Source organism: Podarcis melisellensis (assembly GCF_964234715.1).
Source record: "Podarcis melisellensis genome assembly, chromosome: Z".
Classification (NCBI taxonomy): Eukaryota; Metazoa; Chordata; class Lepidosauria; order Squamata; family Lacertidae; genus Podarcis; species Podarcis melisellensis.
Window position 1 is genome coordinate 48,004,532 of NC_138547.1, and position 24,065 is coordinate 48,028,596.

The window sequence follows — 24,065 nt, forward strand, 5'->3', positions numbered from 1 at the left end:
CAGAAGCTGCAGTTAGTGCAGAATGCTGTGCCACAATTAGTGACAGGAGTGAGACTGTCAGCATATGAAACCTTTGCTGGGAGACCTCCACTGGTTGCTGATTTGCTGCCAAACCTAGTTCAGGGTGAATCTGTTAGAATATAAGGCCCTTGACAACCTGAGATATTGTCACGGACTGGTTGCAGAAGAATGTTGGGAACCCTCAAGGGAAGAAACCTCAGAGCTCGAGGAGTGGTAGTGGGAGAACAATGAGTGGTCACAGGGAGAAGAAGCAGAAGATGGGGAAGAGAAGGTGTCAGAAGCTGAAGAGGTAACAGGGTTTAGTGAGCAGTGAGAATCTGTGGCAGAGTGAAGTCCAGAATCAGAGGCAGAAGCTGAAGCAGGAGAGGAGGGAGGCCAAGAGGCAGAGAGGAGTCTGGCTGGTGAAGAGTCATGAGTATCTCCCCCTCCTGCTGAAACAAGCTCCCCTCTTCCCTGGTCTCCCAGAACCAGGAGAGGCATGAAGAGGGCAGAAGAGAAGCTAGCTTCACGCAGGTGCAATCTCAGATTGCATGGGGAAAACCCTGGAGAGAAAGGGACTTAGACATCTGTTGGAAGGTGGGGACCTTCAGTCTCAGCAACTGCTGCATGGGGTCAAGACCAGCAGATATGGGTTGCTGGGCTCAGACCTGACACTCCTTTGCAGATCATGTTTTTGCTAAGAAACAGTTAACTCCAGCTTGCTCTGTGTAGTTTCCTTCTGGCTTGGTCCTGTAAGATAATCACCCTACTCCAAATATGCTCACTCAACCAATCAATCTGCAAAACTGGCACTGTTACAAGTGCCACAAATCAATATTTTTGAATGGCAGCACCCACACTTTGGAACTCCCTGCTTATTGACATCATAAAGGCACAAAAAACAATCATTAAAAAATTTCAAAAAACCACCAGCCCCAGCTGGCATGACCAATGGTCAGGGCTGATGGGAACTGTAGTCCAGCAACACCAGGAGGGTACCAGGTTTGGGGGTGGTTGTCATAAACCCTTGGAAGCAGAGACAGGATTAGCAGATTTTACAAAATCTATTATTAAACAAATAATTTAAAAATGGGTTCAGCCTGTTAAATTTGCAATAGTGGAGCTAGAATCTTGTGGAGCAGAAATGTATATGTATGTGTTTGAGTGTGTGCACACAATCACAAAATCAGTTTTGGTTTGGGTGAAGGGTAGGGAAAGATGGATCTGTGCAAGAAAACATTTTCTCTGAATCCAACCATTCTCCCAACTACATGTAGGCAAGGAACATTGCTGTCCGCATGGAATTCAAAGACTCCGATGAAGGGGACGCCAGAGCTTTAAAGGTAAATTTCCAGTTGCTCTTCACTCAGGTCCTGCCTGTGGTCTTCCCATTGGTGCCCCTGGTTGGCCCCTCTGAGAACAGAATGCTGGACTAGATGGGGCTCCTTTGGCCTGATCCACCAGCCAGGCTCTTTTTACATGCTTATGCTCAGAGCATGTGAGGGGCAGTGAGGTTGGCAAACCTAGATTGCAACCTTTGGGTATGCCGTTACATCACTGCTAAAGATGTATGAAGTTACCTTTGTGGCCAATTCATTGCATGACCAAACAATGCCCTTTTAGGTGTGTTCCTCTTACCACCCCTATATTTCTGTTATCTCTTGCAGTGCTTCTATGGCAAGCCTGGTGGGCCCCTCCTGACATCAAGCACCTACACTTGTGTGTTGCATCATAACCAGAATCCAGAGTTCTATGATGAGGTAAGAGGAAAAACCCAACACATCTTCTCTGAGGAATTTAAGCATGAGAAAAGGGGCTTGAGTGACTTGGCAGAGTTTTCTGGAAGCGCAGGGAAGTCATAACAAAATGTGGTATTCGCTAGGGAGTCGACATTCATGGTTTGCATTCTAAGTTGGGTCAACTTTCAAATGCTTATATGTGAATTCTTTATTTGTTAGATAAATGTATAACCTGCTCTTTGTTTAAAAACAAATCCCAGATTGGGTTACAGTAGAGACAGTATAATAGCAGTATAATAGACCCATTAAAATCACTGGGTCTAGGTTAATGGCATTAGGATCATTGGGTCTCTTCCAGAAGATAAATTCGATTCAGTTAGCTGTTGAAATTTGGCTTACTGAAGTTGCACTTTCCAAGAGAATACAAGGGCTGAAATGCAGCCACTGTCCTAGCTCCCCACTGCTTTGAATTTTGCAGTGCACACCTGCAGCCAAGCGGTGTGTCTGGAAATGCAAAATTACTTGTGTGAAGGGTGCATATGGATTGTTGGGTCAGATTAGTCATATTGATTTGTATGCTGTTTGGGGGGATAGATCACTGTATTGTGCCGTATGTATGATAAAAGGGAGACACACCTGGGTGAAGGTGTCCTCCTTTGCTTGTCCCTGTGCTGGTTTAAGTTTGTTGGTTAACTTTTCTAATAGGGAAGTTTCCCATACGTTTTGGTACCAGCGTCCAGTGTCTAGTTATGATGTTTCTAGCTGCTGAGAGTAAGTGACTTGTTATGTGAATGTGCATTGTTGGCTTGGAATATATTTAACAGGGAAAATTCTGGAGTTGCTTCTATTACTTTTTTTGTTATTTTGCAGATTTCCTGCACCAATGATATAAAAAAGGATTGAATTTTGTGGCATTCCCACCACATGTGGAAGCATGTGTGTGTGGAGGTGCAGCCTCTGTAGCATTCAGATGAGGTTCCTGAGTGTATTGGCACCAACTTCTGTGGTGTTAGGTATCATCTGTCCAGCGAGTTCTCTTCTTTTGCCTGAGATGGATTTAAATGGTGGTTTACACCACATTTTTGACCATTGGGTGGAGTTTATTTCATATCCTATGTCATGCTCCCATTGATCTTTTATTGTGGTGAAGGGGTTTGTAGTGTCTTGGAGTAGTATTTTATATATTGTAGATGCCACCCTTTTGCTGTGACCTTCTGTTCTTAGGAAAAGTTTTTCAAAGTTAGTCAGCTGCCTGGTGGCTGCTGCTTCTGTTGCTGGGTTGTTCAAGAAGGTGTGTAGTTGGTGATGGGTCAGCCAGAGTATTAAAGTATCCCTTAGTTTGCCTTGTATTCCCCATGTTGATATGGGGTTGTCATTTTTGTAAAAATTGGTTAGGCAGTATAAGCCTCTAGCTTGCCAGGTCTTTATTTGGATGCTTTGGGATGCCTGGTGCAAGAGTGGCAATGGGCCTGGGGAATTAGTGGGGGTGGGAATGGGGCCAGTTTTCCTGCTTTCTCCTTGCGTGCTTTAAACATAGACAGTGTGAACCTGTTTAGTGTTGTGGGAATTTTCCTTCATTTGTTTTGCAGGAATGAATACTCTACAGTGGAGGCCGTTTTTTGTTGTTTCTATCTCCATGTGCACCCATTGTTTTGTTTCACCCTCTAGGAAGTATGGGATTATATGTTGCACTTGGTAAGTGATGTGGTATAATTCTGTGTTGGGGATTCGCCATCCTCCTTCTGAGGAGGGGGGGTGCAGAGATTTGGAGTTTGTTCATGGCTTCTTGTGTGAGAAGATAAATGGGTGTAGTTTTTCTGCTACTTACAGACTTGGGTTGGAGGAATCCAGATTGGAAGGGTTTGGAAAAGGTAACTTAGCTTCAGGAGGGTTTTCATTTTAATCATGACTATTTTGTCTGGGAGGGTAAAGTTGGTTTTACTCCATCTCTTCAGGCCTTTGTTGATTTTCTTTCAGAGATTGATTGTTTTGAGGGTATAGTTTGTTGAAGTTTCTAGTTATTTGTACCCTACGGTATCTAAATTTGGTGTGGCAGAGTGTTATTTTTGTGATGTTAGTAAATTCTTTCAGGCTATGTTGAAGTGCATAGCCTCAGATTTTGTGAAGTTCTCCTGTAGACCTGATATCATTGCGGAGGTGTCAATATCTTTGGTTAATGTGGTTGGTGTGTTTATGGGGTCTGGGGTTGTGACCAACAGGTCATCTGCAAAGAGCCCGAGTTTGTAGGTTTTGCCTTTTTTTCCACCCCCTTGATATCAGGGGCTGTTCAGATTTGGATTGCTTAGGGTTCAAGGGTCAAGATGAATAAAAAGAGGGACAATGAACATCTTTGTTTTGTGCCTCGTCGAATTTCTACGTTGTTGGTATCCAGATTGTTGATTCTGATTTTCACTGAAGCCTTAGAGTAAATTTGTTAAAGGATTTGTAGGAAGTTATGGCCAAATTTCAAGCTGGTTAATACTTCTATTAAGTATTTCCATTCAAGACAATCAAAGACTTTAAGGATGTCTAGAGACATGACCATCAGTTGGAGTTTGGTTGTTTTGCTGTGTTCTGTCAAGTTTAGTGGCCTAAGACCAATAGCTATGAGTTTTGCCGGACCTGTACTCTGCCTGGTAGGCTGGCCACTTCTACCTGGCCCAGGCGGGCAGGGACCAAAGACTGTGCCCAAGGCTGCTCAGTGCCTGAGACCATCGGCTCCTGGGTGCTACCTACTTTCTGCCTCTCTCATGTCCTCGGGTGCCTCCACTGTTGCTTTTGGAGACTAAAGCTATTGTTGACAAATGTGACACCTAGGGCCAGGTAATGTATTGCTCATCCAAAACCGGTTTGAAGTCCACATCGTGGCAACAGTTTCATATTTGATGTTGTGATATATCGTGAATCATGATATGTATGCTCTGTGTAAAAAGTCTCGATGTGGGAAAAGCCATGAGGCTGGTCCTCACTTCTCTCGTGATTCCTGCCACCCGTGTGGCTCTCAGCCTTTCCCTCACTTCTGCAGGGGGTAGCGAAACACAAGAGCTAGAGCTGAAGGAAACAGCCTATCCAAGAACTTTCCTCAGCAAAATAGATACCATGGGCTTCTTGTTTTAAGCGTAGACTCCAGGCTGGTATGTGGTTGAGGGAGGCACCGGTCTGAACCAGTTATTTACTTCTGAGTTAACAACAACAACAACAACAACCATGCACTGTTCTTTAAGCCTTTTTCCTCCCTTCTCCCCTTCTTTCTTTCCGTGTCTGTTTCTCCCATGTGTCTGTTAGGGAACATTCTCTCACCTTGCCTCTGATAACTATGCTACTAATTACTTCTACAGGTCTAATTTTAGAGAACGCACGCTAATTTTAAATTTATCTGTATCTAAAGTAACAGTTGTAACCAGTGATGTAGCATGGGTTTCTGGCTTCTGGGGTGGACCAAGTGTTGTGCCCTCCTTGTGGATGGGGAACTTGGAGTGGAGACGCACGCTGGGAGGGCACGCATGGAGCCATCACGGAGGGTGAACAGAGCCTATGGGGATCTGGCCATAAGCTTTTCTCGGAGACCGCCCCCTGCAGCACAGACAGGAGCATTAAAATAAGCTGCTTTCAAAAGTTTGGGGTGGAAGAGGGTTAGAATCATAGAATCATAGAGTTGGAAGAGACCACAAGGGCCATCAAGTCCAACCCCCTGCCAAGCAGGAAACACCATCAGAGCACTCCTGACATATGGTTGTCAAGCCTCTGCTTAAAGACCTCCAAAGGAGGAGACTCCACCACACTCCTTGGCAGCAAATTCCACTGTCAAACAGCTCTTACTGTCAGGAAGTTCTTCCTAATGTTTAGGTGGAATCTTCTTTCTTGTAGTTTGGATCCATTGCTCCGTGTCCGCTTCTCTGGAGCAGCAGAAAACAACCTTTCTCCCTCCTCTATGTGACATCCTTTTATATATTTGAACATGGCTATCATATCACCCCTTAACCTCCTCTTCTCCAGGCTAAACATGCCCAGCTCCCTTAGCCGTTCCTCATAAGGCATCGTTTCCAGGCCTTTGACCATTTTGGTTGCCCTTCTCTGGACACGTTCCAGTTTGTCAGTGTCCTTCTTGAACTGTGGTGCCCAGAACTGGACACAGTACTCCAGGTGAGGTCTGACCAGAGCATGGCTGGTGGCCCCTAGCTTGTCTGCCTTCTCTTCCTTCCCTATCCAGAGACATTATGGGAAAACTCATTGGGTGTCTGTATGTCCTTTCCAGTTACTCACCAATTAAAAAAAAAAACACATTAAAAATGGGAGGGCAAATGGTCTGGGCATGCACCTAGGAGTTGCATGAGGTTGCCATGGTGCCACACTGGAAACTCCAGGTGGCCATTTTGTCCAGAATATACACATAGCCAAGTGTTGGCTGTGTCCCTAATATGGTTCTTTTGCATTTGCAGGCGGAATGCAGATAAACAATGAGAGAAATGTTCTTGTATAAGAATGCTGTTTGAATGTGCACAACATAGTGTGACTTAAAATGGCACAATGGGTGAAGCATCAGGGCTTAGATTGAAATATTTTGAAAGTAGGCCATGCTGGAAATAGATGTCCATTGGTACTGAGTAAATGCCAATATTCCCCCAGGCTGCAGAATAGAAAGAGAGAGAAAGGAAGCAGGGTTATTCTATCACTGCTCCTCAGAGCTGCTTTTGGGTTTCCCGCATCCGTCACCTAGGAGCAGTCGTTCCATCAAGCTCCCTGCACTTTTTTCACTCCAACTGGTCGTTATAACCTTAAGAACTAGTGCCTGAGCCTATTGCTTTCCTCCTTCCTCCTCCTTCCCTTTTCCTTTTATGTCCTGTCTTTCAGATTTTTTTTCATTGATCTGTAAAACTGTTTTGGAAGCCCTTTGGCTCCCATACGTCCATGTTGGAAGTGTATATTTTGCCAAATTTCCTTTAAAATAGCTCAAAAACTTTATTTATTTAGCCCAAAACAAAAAAGTTAAATAACTTTGCCAAAAAAACTCAACTTTTGTGTCCAGACTTCCACTTTTTGAAATATGGCAACCCAACTAAATAAATAAGTCAATGTTCTGCACATATCCCTAATATATTCTGGCCAAGTCTTCACCTCCACTTTTAGAAAAGTCACCAGCTGAAAGTGGAAACACCCAAACAATTAAATAAAGGTAAAGGTACCCCTGCCCGTACGGGCCAGTCTTGCCAGACTCTAGGGTTGTGCACTCATCTCACTCTATAGGCCGGGAGCCAGCGCTGTCCGCAGACACTTCCGGGTCACGTGGCCAGCGTGACAAGCTGCATCTCGCTGGTAAGCGGTCCCTATTTATCTACTTGCACCCGGAGGTGCTTTCGAACTGCTAGGTTGGCAGGCGCTGGGACCGAACAGCGGGAGCGCACCCCGCCGCGGGGATTCGAACCGCCGACCATGCGATCGGCAAGTCCTAGGCGCTGAGGTTTTACCCACAGCGCCACCCGCGTCCCTCAAAAATTAAATAGACAATAAATAAACTTCCCCCCATTTATTTCAGTTGCCTATTTCCTCGTAAATAAAATTCAGCAAATAAAATTCAACACCAATCCATAACAATGTGGATATATACATGTGCAAAACATTTCGTGCATATTTAAATGATTTATTACACAGAATGTCCCAATGAACTCAGGCAAAGAGACAATCCCACCACCCATAGCTAGGAATTGGGAATTTGCCAGGATTGGCAGCCCACAGCCAAGAGTTCTTTTCTAAATCATTTTTAGTGGAGACAGTTGCGGAGGAGCAGTTTTGTGCTCTATTAAAAATCCTAATCTCTGATTGAGATACGTGGTGAAAGTATTGCCTTCATTATAAAAAGAGGCAGTGTGAATTAACTGAGGAAGATCCTCCTGCATCGGAGTTTCAGTTCCTTCCTGCTTTGCCCTGGCTGGAGGCAGACCTATCCTAATACATCTACCTTCATTATCTGGAGATCGGACTATACCATTGCATGACACCCTGGAGCAGACAATACTAGGACAGGTGCAGAAATAACCTGACTTGGTACAAGGCAGTTTTGCACATTAACAACCACCACCAAAACATCTGTTGTTGTTTTTTATAATAATATTTATTGAAGTTTCAACAAAATTACAAAAATAAAAGAAAATAAAACAAAAAATACAGAAAAATAGAAACAATTAAAAACAAATCAATTTTTCCTTATCTTATCTTTCATTTGCTTGTTTCCTTGACCTCCTCACACCTCCCTTTTTTGTGGTCTAGTTCAGTTAGTTAATTCAGCAAATCCTTTCCATCTTTGTTTTTATCTTAATAATTTATCTTAATATATTGTAACTTTACATTCTCACCTACAGTGGTGCCCCGCAAGACGAACGCCTCGCAAAACGAAAAACTCGCAAGACGAAAGAGTTTTCCGTTTTTGAGTTGTTCCGCAAGACGAATTTCCCTATGGGCTTGCTTCGCAAGAAGAAAGCCCATAGGGAAATCTCCGGGGACCTCTTTTAAATGCTGGCAGTGGGGAGCAAAGCCTTTCGCCCCCCTCCGGCCTTCAGAAGAGGTCCAGGAAGGCCGGCGGGGGGCCGAAAGGCTTTGCTCCCCACCGCCAGCATTTTAAAAGCGGTCCGGGATAGCAGGGAATTGCGCTGCGCTTTCCCGCTATCCCGGACCGCTTTTAAAATGCTGGCCGTCGGGAGGTCCTGGACCTCTTCTGAAGGCCGGCGGGGGGCGAAAGTCTTTGCTTCCCCCCCCCGCCTGCCTTCCCGGGACAGCGGAGACTTCTCCGCTGTCCCGGGCGATCTTAAAATGCTGGCGGGCAGCAGCGAACCCTTCGCTGCCGTCCCCCAGCATTTTAAAATGCCTTCGCTTTTAATGCCTTCGCTTTTTCACCCCCCCGCCGGCCTTCAAAAGCCGTCGGGATAGAGAAGTCTCCGCTGTCCCGGGGACTTTTAAAATGCTGGGGGTTGGCAGCGAACGCTTCGCTGCCACCCGCCAGCATTTTAAGATCGCCCAGGACAGCGGAGAAGTCTCCGCTGTCCCGGGGGCTTTTACAATGCTGGGGGATGGCAGCGAACGCTTCGCTGCCGCCTGCCAGCATTTTAAAATCGCCCCGGGACAGCGGAGGCTTCGCTGCCGTCCGCCAGCATTTTAAAATCCGCTGTCCCGGGGGCTTTTAAAATGCTGGCGGTCGATAGAAAAGCCCTCCTGTCCCCTGAGCTTGCGGGGCGGGAGGTGGGGAGAAGGGCTTTTCTTCCCACCGCCAGCCTTCAGAACAGCCTTCTGAAGGCTGGCGGTGGGAAAAAAAGCCCTTGTCCCCCCCCCAGCCTTCAGAAGAGGTCGGGGGACAGATTGTCCCCCGGACCTGTCCATAGGAACGCATTGATTGATTTTCAATGCATTCCTATGGGAAACCGTGCTTCGCAAGACGAAAAACTCGCAAGACGAAAAAACTTGCGGAACGAATTAATTTCGTCTTGCGAGGCACCACTGTATTAACAATCCATTTTTACATATTCCTTTGTAACATTACTCCTAAAACCACATAACTTCATTCCAGCATCCTTCTAACATTCCTTAACTTTACAATGTTTCTGTAGATAATCTTTAAATTTCTTCTAATCTTCTTCCACCGACTCTTCTCCCTGGTCTCGGATTCTGCCAGTCATTTCCGCCAGTTCCATGTAGTCCATCAACTTCATCTGCCATTCTTCCCGGTGGGTAGATCTTGTGTCTTCCAATATTTTGCGATTAGTATTCTTGCTGCTGTTGTTGCATACATAAAGAAAGTTCTGTCCTTCTTTGGCACCAATTGGCCGACCATGCCCAGGAGAAAGGCCTCTGGTTTCTTCAAAAAGGTATATTTAAATACCTTTTTCATTTCATTGTAGATCATCTCCCAGAAAGCCTTAATCCTTGGGCACGTCCACCAAAGGTGAAATAATGTACCTTCAGTCTCTTTACATTTCCAGCATTTATTATCAGGCAAATAATATATTTTTGCAAGCTTGACTGGTGTCATGTACCACCTGTATATCATTTTCATAATATTCTCTCTTAAGGCATTACATGCCGTAAACTTCATACCTGTGGTCCATAACTGTTCCCAGTCAGCCAACATAATATTGTGTCCAACATCTTGTGCCCATTTAATCATAACAGATTTCACCGTTTCATCCTGAGTATTCCATTTCAGCAGCAGGTTATACATCCTTGACAGAGTCTTAGTTTTGGGATCTAACAGTTCTGTTTCCAATTTTGATTTTTCCACCTGGAAGCCAATTTTCTGGTCCAAATTGTATGCCTCCATTATTTGATAATAATGAAGCCAATCTCGCACTTTGTTTTTTAGTTTTTCAAAGCTCTGCAATTTTAATTTATCTCCCTCTTGTTCCAAAATTTCCCAATATTTTGGCAACAACCACCAAAACATCTGTTCCCCTCACCCCCTGCCCTCACACAGGGCAAGATCTGCTCAGGAAAGGAAGTCGCTCATCCACAGAAACAAAACCTGGGGGACAATAGCCTGTACCTGCAATCTGCTGACCTTTCCTTCCCTCAGTCTTCTTGTTTCAAGGAGGGACCTATATACCCTCCAACATTTCTCTGATGAAAATAGGGACGTCCCATTCTGTAATGATAATTTTACCATTTATACCCCACTCATCTGACTGGGTTGCACCAGCCACTCTGGGCGGCTTCCAACATAAATAAAAACATAAGAAAACGTTAAGAAAACTTCCCTATGCAGGATTGCCTTCAGACAGCTTTGGAGTTGGATAACTCCATACCCTCCAACATTTCTCCAATGAAAACAGGGCCGTCCTAAGGAAAAGCAGGACATTCCGGGATCAAATCAGAAACAAGAACGGCTTCTCTAAATCAGGGACATCCTTGGAAAATGGGGGCACTTGGAGGGTCTGGACCTACTATGTGTGCAAGTCACTCCACGTAGCCCAGGGCCAGCTGATGGCACCAGGAGGGACTTGGAGGACTGAGCATGGAAGGGGCATGCAGAGGCTAACACCCTTCCCCTCTGCCTTGGACCATGCCATTCTATGTGCTATGGTGGGGATGAGGAAGGGAAGCAGCAAAGTTTTGACTGCTAGCCATGCAACATTTTCTTTCTTTCCATAGATTTATGCTTAAGTAGGGTTGCCAACCCAAAAGGTGTGGAGCCTTTTTTTTTTTTTTACAAAAGAATTTTTTGATTGACTTGCCTAGGATCCAGGACAAAGCGTCGCCTTTCGGAACCCCCCCCCCCGCCTTTGAAATCCAACAGCCCTACTCTATTCCCCTCCAGTGTGGTGTAGTGGTTAAGAGCGGTAGTCTCCTAATCTGGGGAACCGGGTTCGCGTCTCCCGCTCCTCCACCTGCAGCTGCTGGGTGACCTTGGGCCAGTCACACTTCTCTGAAGTCTCTCAGCCCCACTCACCTCACAGAGTGTTTGTTGTGGGGGAGGAAGGGAAAGGAGACTGTTAGCCGCTTTGAGACTCCTGAAGGGGAGTGAAAGGCGGGATATCAAATCCAAACTCTTCTTCCTCCTTGTCTCTTGTGTTTGTGTGTGTGCGCGCGTGTGTGCTTGTCTTTGGGAGTGAGAATGAGGGCTCTGGGATGGAGCCAGAGCCCTGGCACCACCTTCCCAAAATCAGGTCTGCCTTAAGTGACTGTATATTTGTGAAAGGGTGTAGCCACTCCCTCATGTCTACTAGGGAACCTTCTCTCACCATATCTATGCTACTAATTACTTCTACGGGTTTGATTTCAGAGAAAGCGTGCTAATTAAAAAACGATCTGTATTCAACAGTTGTAGCAATATGTCAACAAAGCACCTGCAGAATTCAGGCGTATAGCAGCCCTAAGGATTTGCTACGGTTAGGTTTCTTTAAAACAAACAAACAGCAAAAGCAAATGTGCTTGCTGTTTCAGAAATGGATTTCAAATGAAGACAGGCAGGACTGTCCCATGAGTTTCATTAGGTTAGTGAATGGCTTTTCATTCATTCATTCATGCTGCTGCGGAAATGGGAGTGTGAACAGAAGACCCTGAGAAGAGCCTGCAGTCCAAGACCACTCCCAGAAATATCATACATACATCACAGAAAAGGCAATATACACCAGAAATATGAGTGCCTTCTTTATCTCCTGTCTGGCAGGTTACCTGTTAATGGTCACTTGATTGGATACCCTGGGGAGCCTGGCCAGTCTTTTGTAATGATAAATACTTAGTTCCTGGGCCAGGTCACAGGCTCACCCTATTCATACACAGACATACCCTTCAGACAGGATTTGTGAATGAAAAGACAATGGGGAGGCTTTTCCATTTTCCTTCGACCTTACAGAGAAATACTTGAGGTCAATTTTGGAGGGACAAAATGGTTTCAGGACTTTTTCTGTGGGGTTTCAGACATGTGGTTTATATATGCAGTTATGAACATTTATCCTTTATATAAACATATAAGACCTTAAATTTATTTATCTCAGTCCCTTTCCTCCTTTCTTCTGTTCTGTGAGTGTGTGTGTGTGTCTCAGTTTCTCCCCCAGTTTGATTTCAGAGAAAGGGTGCTAATTTAGAAATGATCTGTGTATAAATATCAAGAAAATCATAGAAATCATAGATATGTTAAAGATACATTTAAAAAGTATAGGTTGCACACCCCTAAGTAGCAGCAGTTGCCTGGACTTCCCCTCTATAAACTTCCATCCTTATTTCAGACATTGAATATATATCTTCCTTATATCTTATTCAGACATTGTGTTTTATTGATATATCATGATGTTTAGCTAGTGATATACCACAATGTTCATCTCCATGCCTGTTTGAGTAGCAGAACCTCATATGTGACAGAATACATCACCTGTAGGACATGCTTTTCTTGTAGGGAATATTCCTCCTGCAATACTTAATGCTATTCACAATCCATTATTTCTACTCTCATTGCTACATAGTGCAGTGATATTTCACACATCCTATAATATCAGCTGTTGCAAAATTCAGAAGCTCCACCTGAGGGCACCAAACATTGGACTTGCAAGGCACAATTTTATGAAAGTTTACAAAGCCCTCCATTTTGTGTGGCTTTTGGAGGGTGGGCTCTGGGATGCCCAGGCACCGCCTTCCCAAATCCGGAGGCCTCGTAAGCACTTGCCCAACTTTACCACAGCAGCTATGGCTCCTATTCTTACAGGATTGCAACTTGGTGCAGGTGTAGCTGGGTGAAATAAATACATGGAAAATGAGTTTCCTCTGTTCTCCATTTATTTATTTACTTCCTATGTATGTCCTAACACCCAGGAGCAAGAACACCTTTCTGTCTAGCCTCCTAAAGCCCCCCATGTTTCCGCCCATCCCACCCTTTCAGATGGCTGTTTCTCACAGCTGAGGGTATTTACTGCTGAGTTGAAGAAATAAAAATAGAGGTTGCCCTATTCTTTAAGCCTCCTTTCTTCATTCACCTGGTGCATCTGTCTGTTTTGCGTTTGTCTGTGCAGATTTTGGAGGGCTTCCCACAACCAAAGTGGTGCAAAATTGAGAGCATGATTTTGAAGATTAATTGGGGACCCAGAATATTGGCCTCTTTAAGATTAGCAAAGGCCAAAAATTGTCCATTTTATCCATTTTTGGGAGGGCAACCTGAGGGCTTTCACATGCTTCCGGAACCCTGGCATCGCCATCCCGAAGATGTCACCCTCGTGAAACCACAAGAGCAGGAAGCCCCTTTCAACTCCCCCCATGTTGCTGCCCAGCATAGGCATTGAGTGGAGGGGGGGATACAGCCCCCCAGTATTTCTGATGAATGGACCCCACCCCAGAAAAAGATTAGCACATGTCAGAACACCCCAGGACAAGTGGGGCAAGACGACAGTCCTGCTGTCCATCCCTTGCTTTTGAATGCTTGCTGTCCCCAGCTGGATCTTGCTTGGACAATATAGTGGGATTATTGCTAGTTTTAAAATAAAAATGAACAATGCCCTGTTGTTTAACCCTCTTTCCTCCCTTGTCTCCTGTATGTTCGCCTTGCATCCATTAGGGAACAATCTCTCATGTTACATTTGATTTCTAAGCTAATAATCATCTCTACAGGTTAGATTTTTGGGGAAATGTGCTAATTTAAAATAGATCTGCATTTAAAATAGCAGTTGTAACAATACGTTAAAGATAAGAAGACATTAATATGTTTTGGATGCCTAGGTAGTAGTAGTTGCGCAGATGTTATTCCGTTCGGCTCTACATAGTTCCGTCATTATTTCCAACCTGGTTTCATCTCCGTGTATCGCAATGTTTAGCAGCTGACATATCACGATGTCAGACATCGCCCAGCAAAACTGGACCTGCACAGGCGCCATTTTGTGAAAGATTACAAACAGCATCCATTTTGTGTGGCTTTTGGAAGGCGGGTGCTGGGATGCTGCCAAAACCTGGCACCGCCTTCCCAAAGCCTGAAGCCTGTAAAGCGGTTGCCTTGCCAGCAGTTTTGCTACAGAGGGCGCTGAGCCGAGAGGTGGTACAAAAATGAGACAAGCCGTCATCTGAAAGATCCATTTGAGAGCCCCAAATATTAAGATTTCCGAACTCAGTTCATTTTATGCATCATTTGCAGGGCAGCATGAAAGCACCGCCTTCCCCGAAGCCGCAAGCTTAGGGCTCTAGGACCCCGCCAGAGCCTGGGAGCTTGACTTTGTCCAGCTTTGGGAGGGCGGCATGAGAACTCCGGCATGCTGCCAGACTTCTGGCCTTGCTTTCCCACTTTCCTTTATGCAATTGCTTCTTTGAACAGCTGGGCAGGAATATTGCCATGGTGGAGGAGAGTGTGTTTGCTCTCCTTTCATTTATTTGCTCCCCACTTTTTGTCTCCTAAAGCCCTCCCTCCTCATGATGCTGCTCAGCTCCTCCTTTGGAGCAGCTGCTGCCCCCACCTGGGATGTGCTTGGAAGCGCAGTTAGTAGAATAAGAAAGGGGGTTATTTACTTCTGAATTAAAATCAAAAACAAAATTAACGTTGCTCTGTTGTGTAAGCATCTCTCCTCCCTTGTCTCCTCTGTGTGTGTTTGTGTGTTGGTTTCTCCCTCGTGTCTATACGCAAACACTCTCACTTTTCATTTAATATAGATGCTACTGATTACTTCTATAGGTTTAATTTCAGAGGAAGCATGGGAATTTGAACATTATCTGTACAGAAAATTGCACTTGTAACAAAATGTTAAATATATATTTAAAAATTACGTATTTTACAGCCCTAAGTAGAAGCAGTTGCCAGGACATCACCCTGTTCGCCTCTGCAGAATTCCATCCTTATTGCAAGGTTCAGCTAGTGACATATAGCCTGATGCTGGAAACCAGACACTGCCCAGTTGTAGTTGCAGCCCTTTTCGTTTCTGACCTACGTATATGCAGGATACTCCTTTCGGTCTGTCTATCTCCATGGTAACAGAACATCAAATATGATATAATACATCAAAATATCAGAGTTGGTGCAAAACAGAGAAGATCCACTTGAGGGCACCAAACATTAGACTCGCGCAGGGCGCCATATTGTGAAAGATTACAAAAGCCCTTCATTTTGTGTGGCTTTTGAAGGGTAGGCTCTAGGACGTCAGAGCCCTGGCACTGCCTTCCCCGAAGCCGGAAGCCAAGTAAAGGCTTGCCCAACTTTGGGAAGAAGGGTGAGCTCTAGGACCCTGCGAGTCTGGTGCAGAAAATTTTTGCTGCTGAGGCACTGAGCCCAGCTTGTAGTTTTCCTGCACACTGAAGGCACTGCGCTCATGCATTTGGGGGTGCCAAATATCGGTTGGGTTAAGTTTACAACAGTCTTTCCGTTTTACCCCTATTGAGCTTTGGGAGGCTGGTGCAAGGCAGAGCCATAGTTGGGTGGGAAGAGGGGCTTGCTAAGTCTATCCTGGGTGAATTTTCCGGAGCAGCACCATTGAGGTTCCCAGCCTTTGTGTGTTTATGCCTGGGTGCAAGGGCTCTGGGATATTGTTAAAGCCCTGGCACTGCCTTCTGGAAGCCAGGTAAACCTTACAGGACTACAGCTTTGTGTAGGTGTGTGGAGGATGGAGGGGAATAAATGGGGGTGGGTGGGTTTCCTCTGCTCTCCATTTATTTATCTGCTTCCTCTGTACCTCCTAGTACCACAAGAGCAAGTCCGTTTTTCTGTTCCCATTCTTACATATCATTATGCTATTTCAGACATCTAAAAATTTGAGTTGGTGCAAAACCACTTGGGGGTGGCAGACATTGGACTCGCACAGGGTGCCATTTCATGAAAGATTAAAAAACAGCGTCCATTTTGTGTGGCTTTTGGATGGTGGGCTCCGTGAAGCCAGAATCCTAGTAAATGCTTGCCCAACTTTGGGAAGGAGAGAAGGGCTCTAGGACCCAGGAGCTTCCTTCCTGTAGCTAGAATGGTGCTGTCAGTTTTCCAGTACAGGGCACTGAGCAGATGTGGCACAGAACTGAGAAGATCCATAATTGAAAGGATTCATTTCAGGGAGACAACACATTTTGTCTGGTTTGGGGAGGGCAGCACAGGGGCTGTGAGATTCCATCAGAGTCCTCGCACTACCTTCCTAAAGCTAGAAGCCTAATAAGTGTTTGCTACTGCCACAGTTTTCATGCAGTTTTTATGCACTGGGTTTTGAGCTGTGGTGGTGCCAAATTGAAAAGATTCACAGTTAAGAAGATTCATTTGGGGGTGCCAAATATTAGGAGTCCGTCTTTGGGAGGGTTCTAGGACCCTGCCAGAGCCCTGACACTGCCTTTCCAAAGCCTAGCAAACCTTATGGGATTGCAGATTTGCCCAGCTGTGAGAGGGGAATAAATAAATGGAGAGTGGGGACTCCTCTGCTCTCCATTTATTTTCTTCCTCTGTACCTCCTAATGAGCAGGAAGCACTTTCCATCTCGCCTCCCAACCCCCCCCCCCAGTTGCTTTCCAGCCCTTCCTTTTCAGCCGCTACTGCCCTCAGCTGGATCTTGCTTGGAAGTACAGCTAGTGGAAAAAATATACTGTTTTTTTTTTATTTCTTAGTTTAAAAAATTGCTTCTCTCATTTTGTTTGTTGGTGTGCTCTCTTTCTCCCTCATGTCTATAAGGGAACATTGTCTCATCTAACTTTTAATTCCTATGCTACTAAGAACATCTACAAGTTTAATTTTAGTTGAAAACGTGCTAATATAAAAATTATCTGTATTTAATATACCAGTTGTAACAATATTTAAAAGACACATAAAAAAATATACGTTTTATATCCCAAAGTTGTAGCCATTGTGCAGACATTATTCCATTCACCTCTAAATAGTTCCATCCTTATTTCAGGCATTTTCTTATATTGGTATACAGTGGTACCTCGGGTTACATACGCTTCAGGTTACATACACTTCAAGTTACAGACTCCACTAACCCAGAAATATTATCTTGGGTTAAGAACTTTGCTTCAGGATGAGAACAGAAATTGTGCTCCGGCAGCACAGCAGCAGCAGCAGGAGGCCCCATTAGCTAAAGTGGTGCTTCAGGTTAAGAACAGTTTCAGGTTAAGAAGGGACCTCCGGAATGAATTAAGTACATAAGCAGAGGTACCACTGTATACTGTGATGCTTTGCTGGTGACAGGCATAAGTTGGAAGCCAGACATCACCCTGCCCTGGTTGGAACCCTTTTCATTTTGACCTATGTTTATGCAGGTTGAACATTTCAGCCTGTCAACTCCATGCCTTTTGAAGTAGCAGAACCTCATATATGATATAATACATGGCCTGTAGGACTTGCTTTTCTTGTAAGGTATATTCCTCCTGAGATACTTAATGCTGTTCCATTATTCCTGTTCTCATTATTACATAGCACAATGATATTTCACACATCTAAAATATGAGGGGGTGTAAGATCCAGAAGATCCACTTGGGGGCACCAAACATGGGACTTACACACGGCGCCATTTTGTGAAAGATTACAGATGGGGTCCATTTTGTGTGGCTTTTGGAAGGGTGGTGCCAGGGCTCTGGGATGTCAGAGCCCTGGTACCACCTTCCTGAAGCCAGAAACCTAGCAGGTGCTTGCCAGTGCCAGCAGTTCTCCTAACCTCCTTTGTGAAGCCTTGCAAGTGCTTGCCCAACTTTGCGAAGAGCTCTAGGACCCTGGGCGTGAGATCTTTGTGCAGGTGGGTGGGGAGAGGGAAGTAAATAAATGAAGAGTGGGTGTTCTCTGCTCTTCATTTTCTTATTTAACCCCCCCACCTGACACCACAAGAGCAAGAAGCCCTTTTTGCCTTGCCTCCAAAAACATGTCTTATTAGGGAATATTCTCTCATATTACCTTTGGTATATTCGCTACTAATTAGTTCTAAAAGCTTAATTTTATAGAAAGCATGTTAATTTAAAAATGATCTGTATATAAAATAGCAATATGTTAAAGGTAAGTAGAAATTAATATATTTTAGATGCCTAAGTAGTAGCGGTTATGCAGATGTTATTCTGTTCGCCTCTACATAGTTCCATCATTATTTCAGACTTTGTTTTATCTTGGTGCATCACGATGTTCAGCAGATGACATATCACGATGTCAGACATCGCCCAGCAAAATTGAGAAGATCCACTTGGGGGCGCCAAACACTGGACTCACACGGGCGCCATTTTGTGAAAGATTTCAAAAGGCATCCATTTTGTGTGGCTTTTGGAGAGAAGGGCTCTAGGACCCGCCAGAGCCTTGCAGTTTTCCTCCCACAGCCAGAGTGGTGCAGGAAAATCCTTCTTTGGTAGGGGGCGCAAGGGTAGAGCCCTAGCTAAGCCTTTCCGAAATCAGGTAAACCTTATGGGATTACAACTTTGTGCAGGTTTGTGTGTGTGTGTGTGCGTGTGTGTGTGCTGCCGGTTTCCTCTGATCTCCATTTATTTATTTACTCCCCCTCCCTTTTGAACGGCTGCTGCTCCCAACTGGGGGCACCAGCTCAGCTGGTGGAAAAATAAACTGGGGTTATTTACTTCTTAGTTAAAAAAACAAAATACATGTTGCCTTGTTGTTTAAGTCTCTTTACTCTATTCTCGCCTTCTCTGTGTGCTGTGCTCCTCTGTCTGTGTTTCCCACCTTGTGAAGATCCATAATTGATTGAGAAGATCCATAATTGAGAAGATCCATAATTGAAAAGATCCACTTTGGGGGCCACAAATATTAAGATTACTGAAAAGGACAAAAACTTGGGGTACACTTCTTGAAGCATTTCTCAACTTAAGTCTAGCCCTGCAGATAGGTCAGGAAATGAGAGACTCAAGCCTAGCATTGAAGAAGCAAATTAACAGCCGACAGACCTGATCTTTATTTGTTGCAATAAAGGTTCCAACCTCTAAGAAAGCAAAGAAGAAGCTCGGAACAAAGGTTATCTGAGTTTACAAAATTCTCACATTTCCCCATAATGCGTTTCCCACAGTGTCATCCAAAACATCACAGATTTGTCACAGAAAAGGAGGTGTGTCAGTCTTAAGTCTAAGATCCATTCTCTTGTCAATCACATCTTATCTTCCCACCTCTCTCACACAGACTAAAGGAAGTACAGTGGTACCTCGGGTTACATATGCTTCAGGTTACATACGCTTCAGGTTACAGACTCCGCTAGCCCAGAAATAGTACCTCAGGTTAAGAACTTTGCTTCAGGATGAGAACAGAAATCGGGCTCGGGCGGCACAGCAGCAGCAGGAGGCCCCGTTAGCTAAAGTGGTGCTTCAGGTTAAGTACAGTTTCAGGTTAAGAATGGGCCTCCAGAACGAATTAAGTACTTAACCTGAGGTACCACTGTATATATCCCATTGTCATGAAAACATGGCTTTGTTGAGGTTTGGCTGCATTCCACTCAGGAGATGGGTTTTCCCTTCTGGAGTTTTGTGATCCTCATAACAACTTCTCCACCCTACCTGGCCCTTTTGTTAGGACTGGTAACACCTGGTTTGACAGCTAGGAGGGGTACCTTGAATACACAATGACTGGTCTGAAGGATTATGACAGACTGAGGGTTGCCTGCATTGTGGTTCCTCTCTCCTCTCCTCCCCTCCCCTTCGCCAAGAGGAGCAAAACACCCTTTGAACAAAGATAATAGGTTAAATGGCTGATTATTAGTGAATTTGTTGAATTTCCCCATAGGCCAGTGGTTTTCAAGCAGGGTGCGGTGGCATGCTGGGGTGCCTTGAATGATGGTCAGGAGTCAGGACAACCCTGGCCTCTGTCTCTCTTCCCTCCCTCCTCTGATGCCCTCTCTCATCTCTGCCTCCCAAAGGCTTGCCCAGCTGTTTGTTGCAGCAGCCCTGGCTATAAGCTCCGCAGGCCAATGGTGCCTCTGGGAGGTGCAGTTCAGTGACCAGGGGCTGCTGCTAGAGGACTTCCAAGGAGAGTGGAAAGGAGAGGCGGCTGAAGGAACACTCCACAAGGACTGCCAGCTCTGCAGGCAAGGGGAGACATTACTGAGCTCCTGAGCCCCACAGGGGTGCTGCAGAAAGAAGGTAGTCCGTCAAGGAAGCCGTGGACTCAAAAAGGTTGAAAACCTCTGCCTAGGTGAACCTTTTAGAAACCAAGTGCCCAAACTGCAACCCAAAACCCACTTACTTATCGCAAAGTGCCAACACGGCAATTTAATCTGTATATCTCATTTTTTCTGTGTGTTTCACATTTCTTCTTTATGACTCCTGTTATAATAAATAATCCATCATAAAAGTTATTGCATTACATTCTTCATTAAATTATCTTTCCATTGATATATAATTTTATGGTATAACTCAGTACTTTTTTTCTTAAAAAAATGTTTAGGGATACTCTCATTTTGACTCAAGAAAATCACCACGGTGGAAAAATACAGTCCAAATCGGAAAAATAAATACAGTGAATTTCTTCCATTAAAGTCACAAAATGTTTAGGGGTATGCATCTCCCTGTGTCCTCACAGAAAAAAAAGCATTGGTATTACTCCAAAACAAAGTGATGTTATGAGCCATCAAACCTCTGAAATACATTTTTCCCCAAAAAAGTTCCACAATTTTCACCACTAGTGTGCGCTAGAGGGCTGTACTAAGAGCCACTCTCTCCCAATTTTTAATATGAGATAATAATGATTGTCTGTGTGCATATCTATATATCTATCCAGCCAGATGGGTGATGTATAAATCAGTTTATTATTATTATTATTATTATTATTATTATTATTATTATTATTATTTGCCGTTTCTTCAGCTGCCATTTGATCGCAGCCTCCATGGAATGAATTTCTCTGTTGGCTTCCACAGGAAAGCCCAGTGAACATGTAAACCCAGCAGCCCCTTCTTAGGTTGCCGTCTTTATAGTGGTACCTTGAGTTACAAACACCTCGGGTTACAAACACTTTGGGTTACAGACTCTGCTAACCTAGAAGTAGTACCTCGGGTTAAGAACTTTACCTCAGGATGAGAACAGAAGTTGTGCGCTGACGGTGTGGCGGCAACTGGAGACCCCATTAGCTAAAATGGTACCTCAGGTTAAGAATGGTTTCAGGTTAAGAACAAATTAACCAGAGGTACCACTGTATATGCTTACTGACCTGGGAGTTAAGCCCTGCTGAACTCAAGGCGGCTTACTCCCAAGTAGGAAAAAGAGACTGCTGGGAGGCCCTGGCACATCAAAAGTCAATGCCTGCTTAGCCCCTTGATGCTTGCCAGGCCCTGGTTCCGCAGGCTTTGGACAGTATGCACGACCCCTCCTCTCCTCCTCCTCCCTCACCCCCAGCACAGAAGCTACGGAGGAAGGTGCATATGCCCACAGAGAGGGTTCTGAGTGCCCTCTTTGGCACAGTGCCATAGGTTTGCCACCACTGGCCTAGGCTAACAGGATGGCAACACAGGGAGAAACTGTTAATGGAATCTTTAAGGCACAAGGCTCCCATTATCAGCTCAGCAGGGAGTCAATTAGCTGAGGTTTGCTAGATGCAATGGTTGCAGAGGCTGCTAATGTTATTTTTCTCCAGCAGGGGTCGCTGTTTTCCAGTGTAGATCTTGAATGCGATTGGCTAGCTGTCAAAAAGAGCAGCCTCTGATTGGTCAGCTGTTGTTTAGTAGGAGAGAATGGGGCTGGCTGAAGTCTCTTTCCCTTGTAATGGCTCTGGAGCCCTGCTTCTGGCCATTTCTTATGGTGGGAAAACGTGGACAATGCATGGTGTACCTGTCTTCTTTTACCTGTGCAGCAAAGCCTTTGCTGAGAACCCCCGCTGAGCGCAGTGCTCAGGCTCAGCTGCTGTCACTTTGACAGTGGAAGAAAGGCACCTCGGGCATCCCTTTTCCATAACAACTATCAGTGCTTGTTTTCTTTAAAAACATTTATGGGTGCTCTCATTTTGGCTGCTCCCCCCTCATCCTCTTCCTCCCCCCAATCCCCGGATGAGGGACTCAAGGTGGAGGTGGCAGCGCTGAGTGGACAGGAAGATCCCTGGCAGACTCCCCTCGCTGGGCACCAGTGGGGAGAACAACGGAGCTCCAGTCTGCGCTGCTACTGCAAAGGCAGTTGGCATGTCGGTTGGTTGGGGCAACACAAAATGTTTAGGGGTATGTGTACCCTTCATCCCCCCATAAAAAAGCACCGACAATTACCAAAGTATGTCCATTTTCTCTGGCTTTTCGAGGGTGGTGTAAGGGCTCTGGAGTGCTTCCTTCCCCAAACTGGGTAAACCTCAGTGGATTGCAACTTTGTGCAGGTGAGTGGGGGAATAAATCAATGGAGAGTTGGCTCTGTGTGGATTTATTTACTTCCCCACCCCCTGACACCTCAAGAGCTGGGAGCTATTTCCACCGCACCTCCATAAGCCCTTCATTTTGAAAGGCTGCTCTACCGAGCTGGGTCTTCCTTGAAAGCACAGCTAGTGGAAAATAAACTGGGCTTATTCTTACTTTAAAAAATAGAAATGAATGTCCTGTTGTTTAAGCCTCTTTCCTCCCTTGCCACTTTTGTGTGTGCATGTGTGTATGTCTGAGTCTCCCTGCTGCTACAGTAAATACTTCTACAGGTTTATTTTTGGAGAAAACATGCTAGTTTAAAATTTATCTTTACACAAAATTATAGTTGTAACAATATGTTAAAGATAAGTAAAAAATCATATCTTTCAGATGCCTAACTAGTAGAAGTTGTGCAGACATCATTCTGTTTGCCTCTACTGTACATAGTTCAATCCTTATTCCAGACATTGTGTTATATTGGTACATCACAATGTTTAGCTGATGACATAAGTTGTTGTCAAAAACCAGACATTGTCAACCCAATTTTGGACCTATGTTTATGGAAGATGCTCATTTTGGTCTGTCCATCTCCATACCTTTTCAAGTAGCAAAACTTCATATATAACAATAATAATAATAATAATAATAATAATAATAATAATAATAATAAAAATACAACAACAATAACAATAATTTATTATTAGTACCCTGCCCATAGAATATATGACCTGTTGAATTTCTTCAAATCCCCATGATGGGGTGAGCTCCCGTGAGCTCCACACCCCTATATAGCCTTTGACTGGACTTAACTGTCCAGGGATCCTATACGTTTTACTGTATTCCTCCTGATGTACTTAAAGCTCTTACCACCCCATTATTCCTGCTTTCATTATTACACAGTGCAATGCTATTTCAGACACCCAAAAAGTTTTACATGCTTTTAGACCCATCAGTATTAAAAAATTGTGCAGACATAATTCAGTTCACCTCTGCATAGTTCCAGTGCTTTTTTTCTTTTAAAAAAATGTTTAGGGGTTCCGTTAATTTGGACTCAAGAAAATCACCATTTTATAGTTCAGATTGGGGAAAATAAATACAGTAAATGGACAAAAGTACAGAGAACATGCATATTGTTTAGGGGTAGGCATACCCCTGCATCCCTTCCCCCCCCCCCGAAAAAAGGACTGCAGAGTTCCAACCTTATTTCAGACATGGAGCCACAACAGTATATCACGATGTTGGGCTGGTGACATATCACAATGTTGGAAGCCGGACATCACCCAGCCCTCTTGGTTGCAGCTCTAATCATTTCAGACCTTTGTTTATGTAGGTTGTCCTTTCTGTCTGTCCATCTCCACGCCTTTTCAAGTAGCAGAACCTCACATATGAAAGAACACATGTTATTTCTTGTAAGGTAAAAATCTCAGGTGCTGTAAAACGGAGAAGATCCACGTGGGGGCATCTAACATTGACTTGCACAGGCGCCATTTTGTGAAAGATTACAAACGGGCATCCATTTTGTATGGCTTTTGGAGGGCGGGTTCTGGAACTCTGCCAAAGCCCCGATATTGCCCCCCTCAATGTGGAAACCTAGTCAGTGCTTGCTGCTCCATGCAGTTTT

The 24,065-nt window shown here is 44.6% G+C and overlaps 1 protein-coding gene across 4 annotated transcripts in view; it reads left to right on the forward strand.

The window, feature by feature from the left end:
• The window catches only part of DOCK11 (dedicator of cytokinesis 11), a 163,680-nt gene that overhangs the window by 59,219 nt on the left and 80,396 nt on the right, over positions 1-24,065 (forward strand). For all 4 annotated transcript variants that reach the window (XM_081896893.1, XM_081896891.1, XM_081896892.1 and 1 more), the window contains exons 18-19: positions 1,278-1,343; positions 1,668-1,760. In XM_081896893.1, the coding sequence (XP_081753019.1) occupies positions 1,278-1,343; positions 1,668-1,760 (159 nt within the window). The remainder of the gene's footprint in view (positions 1-1,277; positions 1,344-1,667; positions 1,761-24,065) is intronic.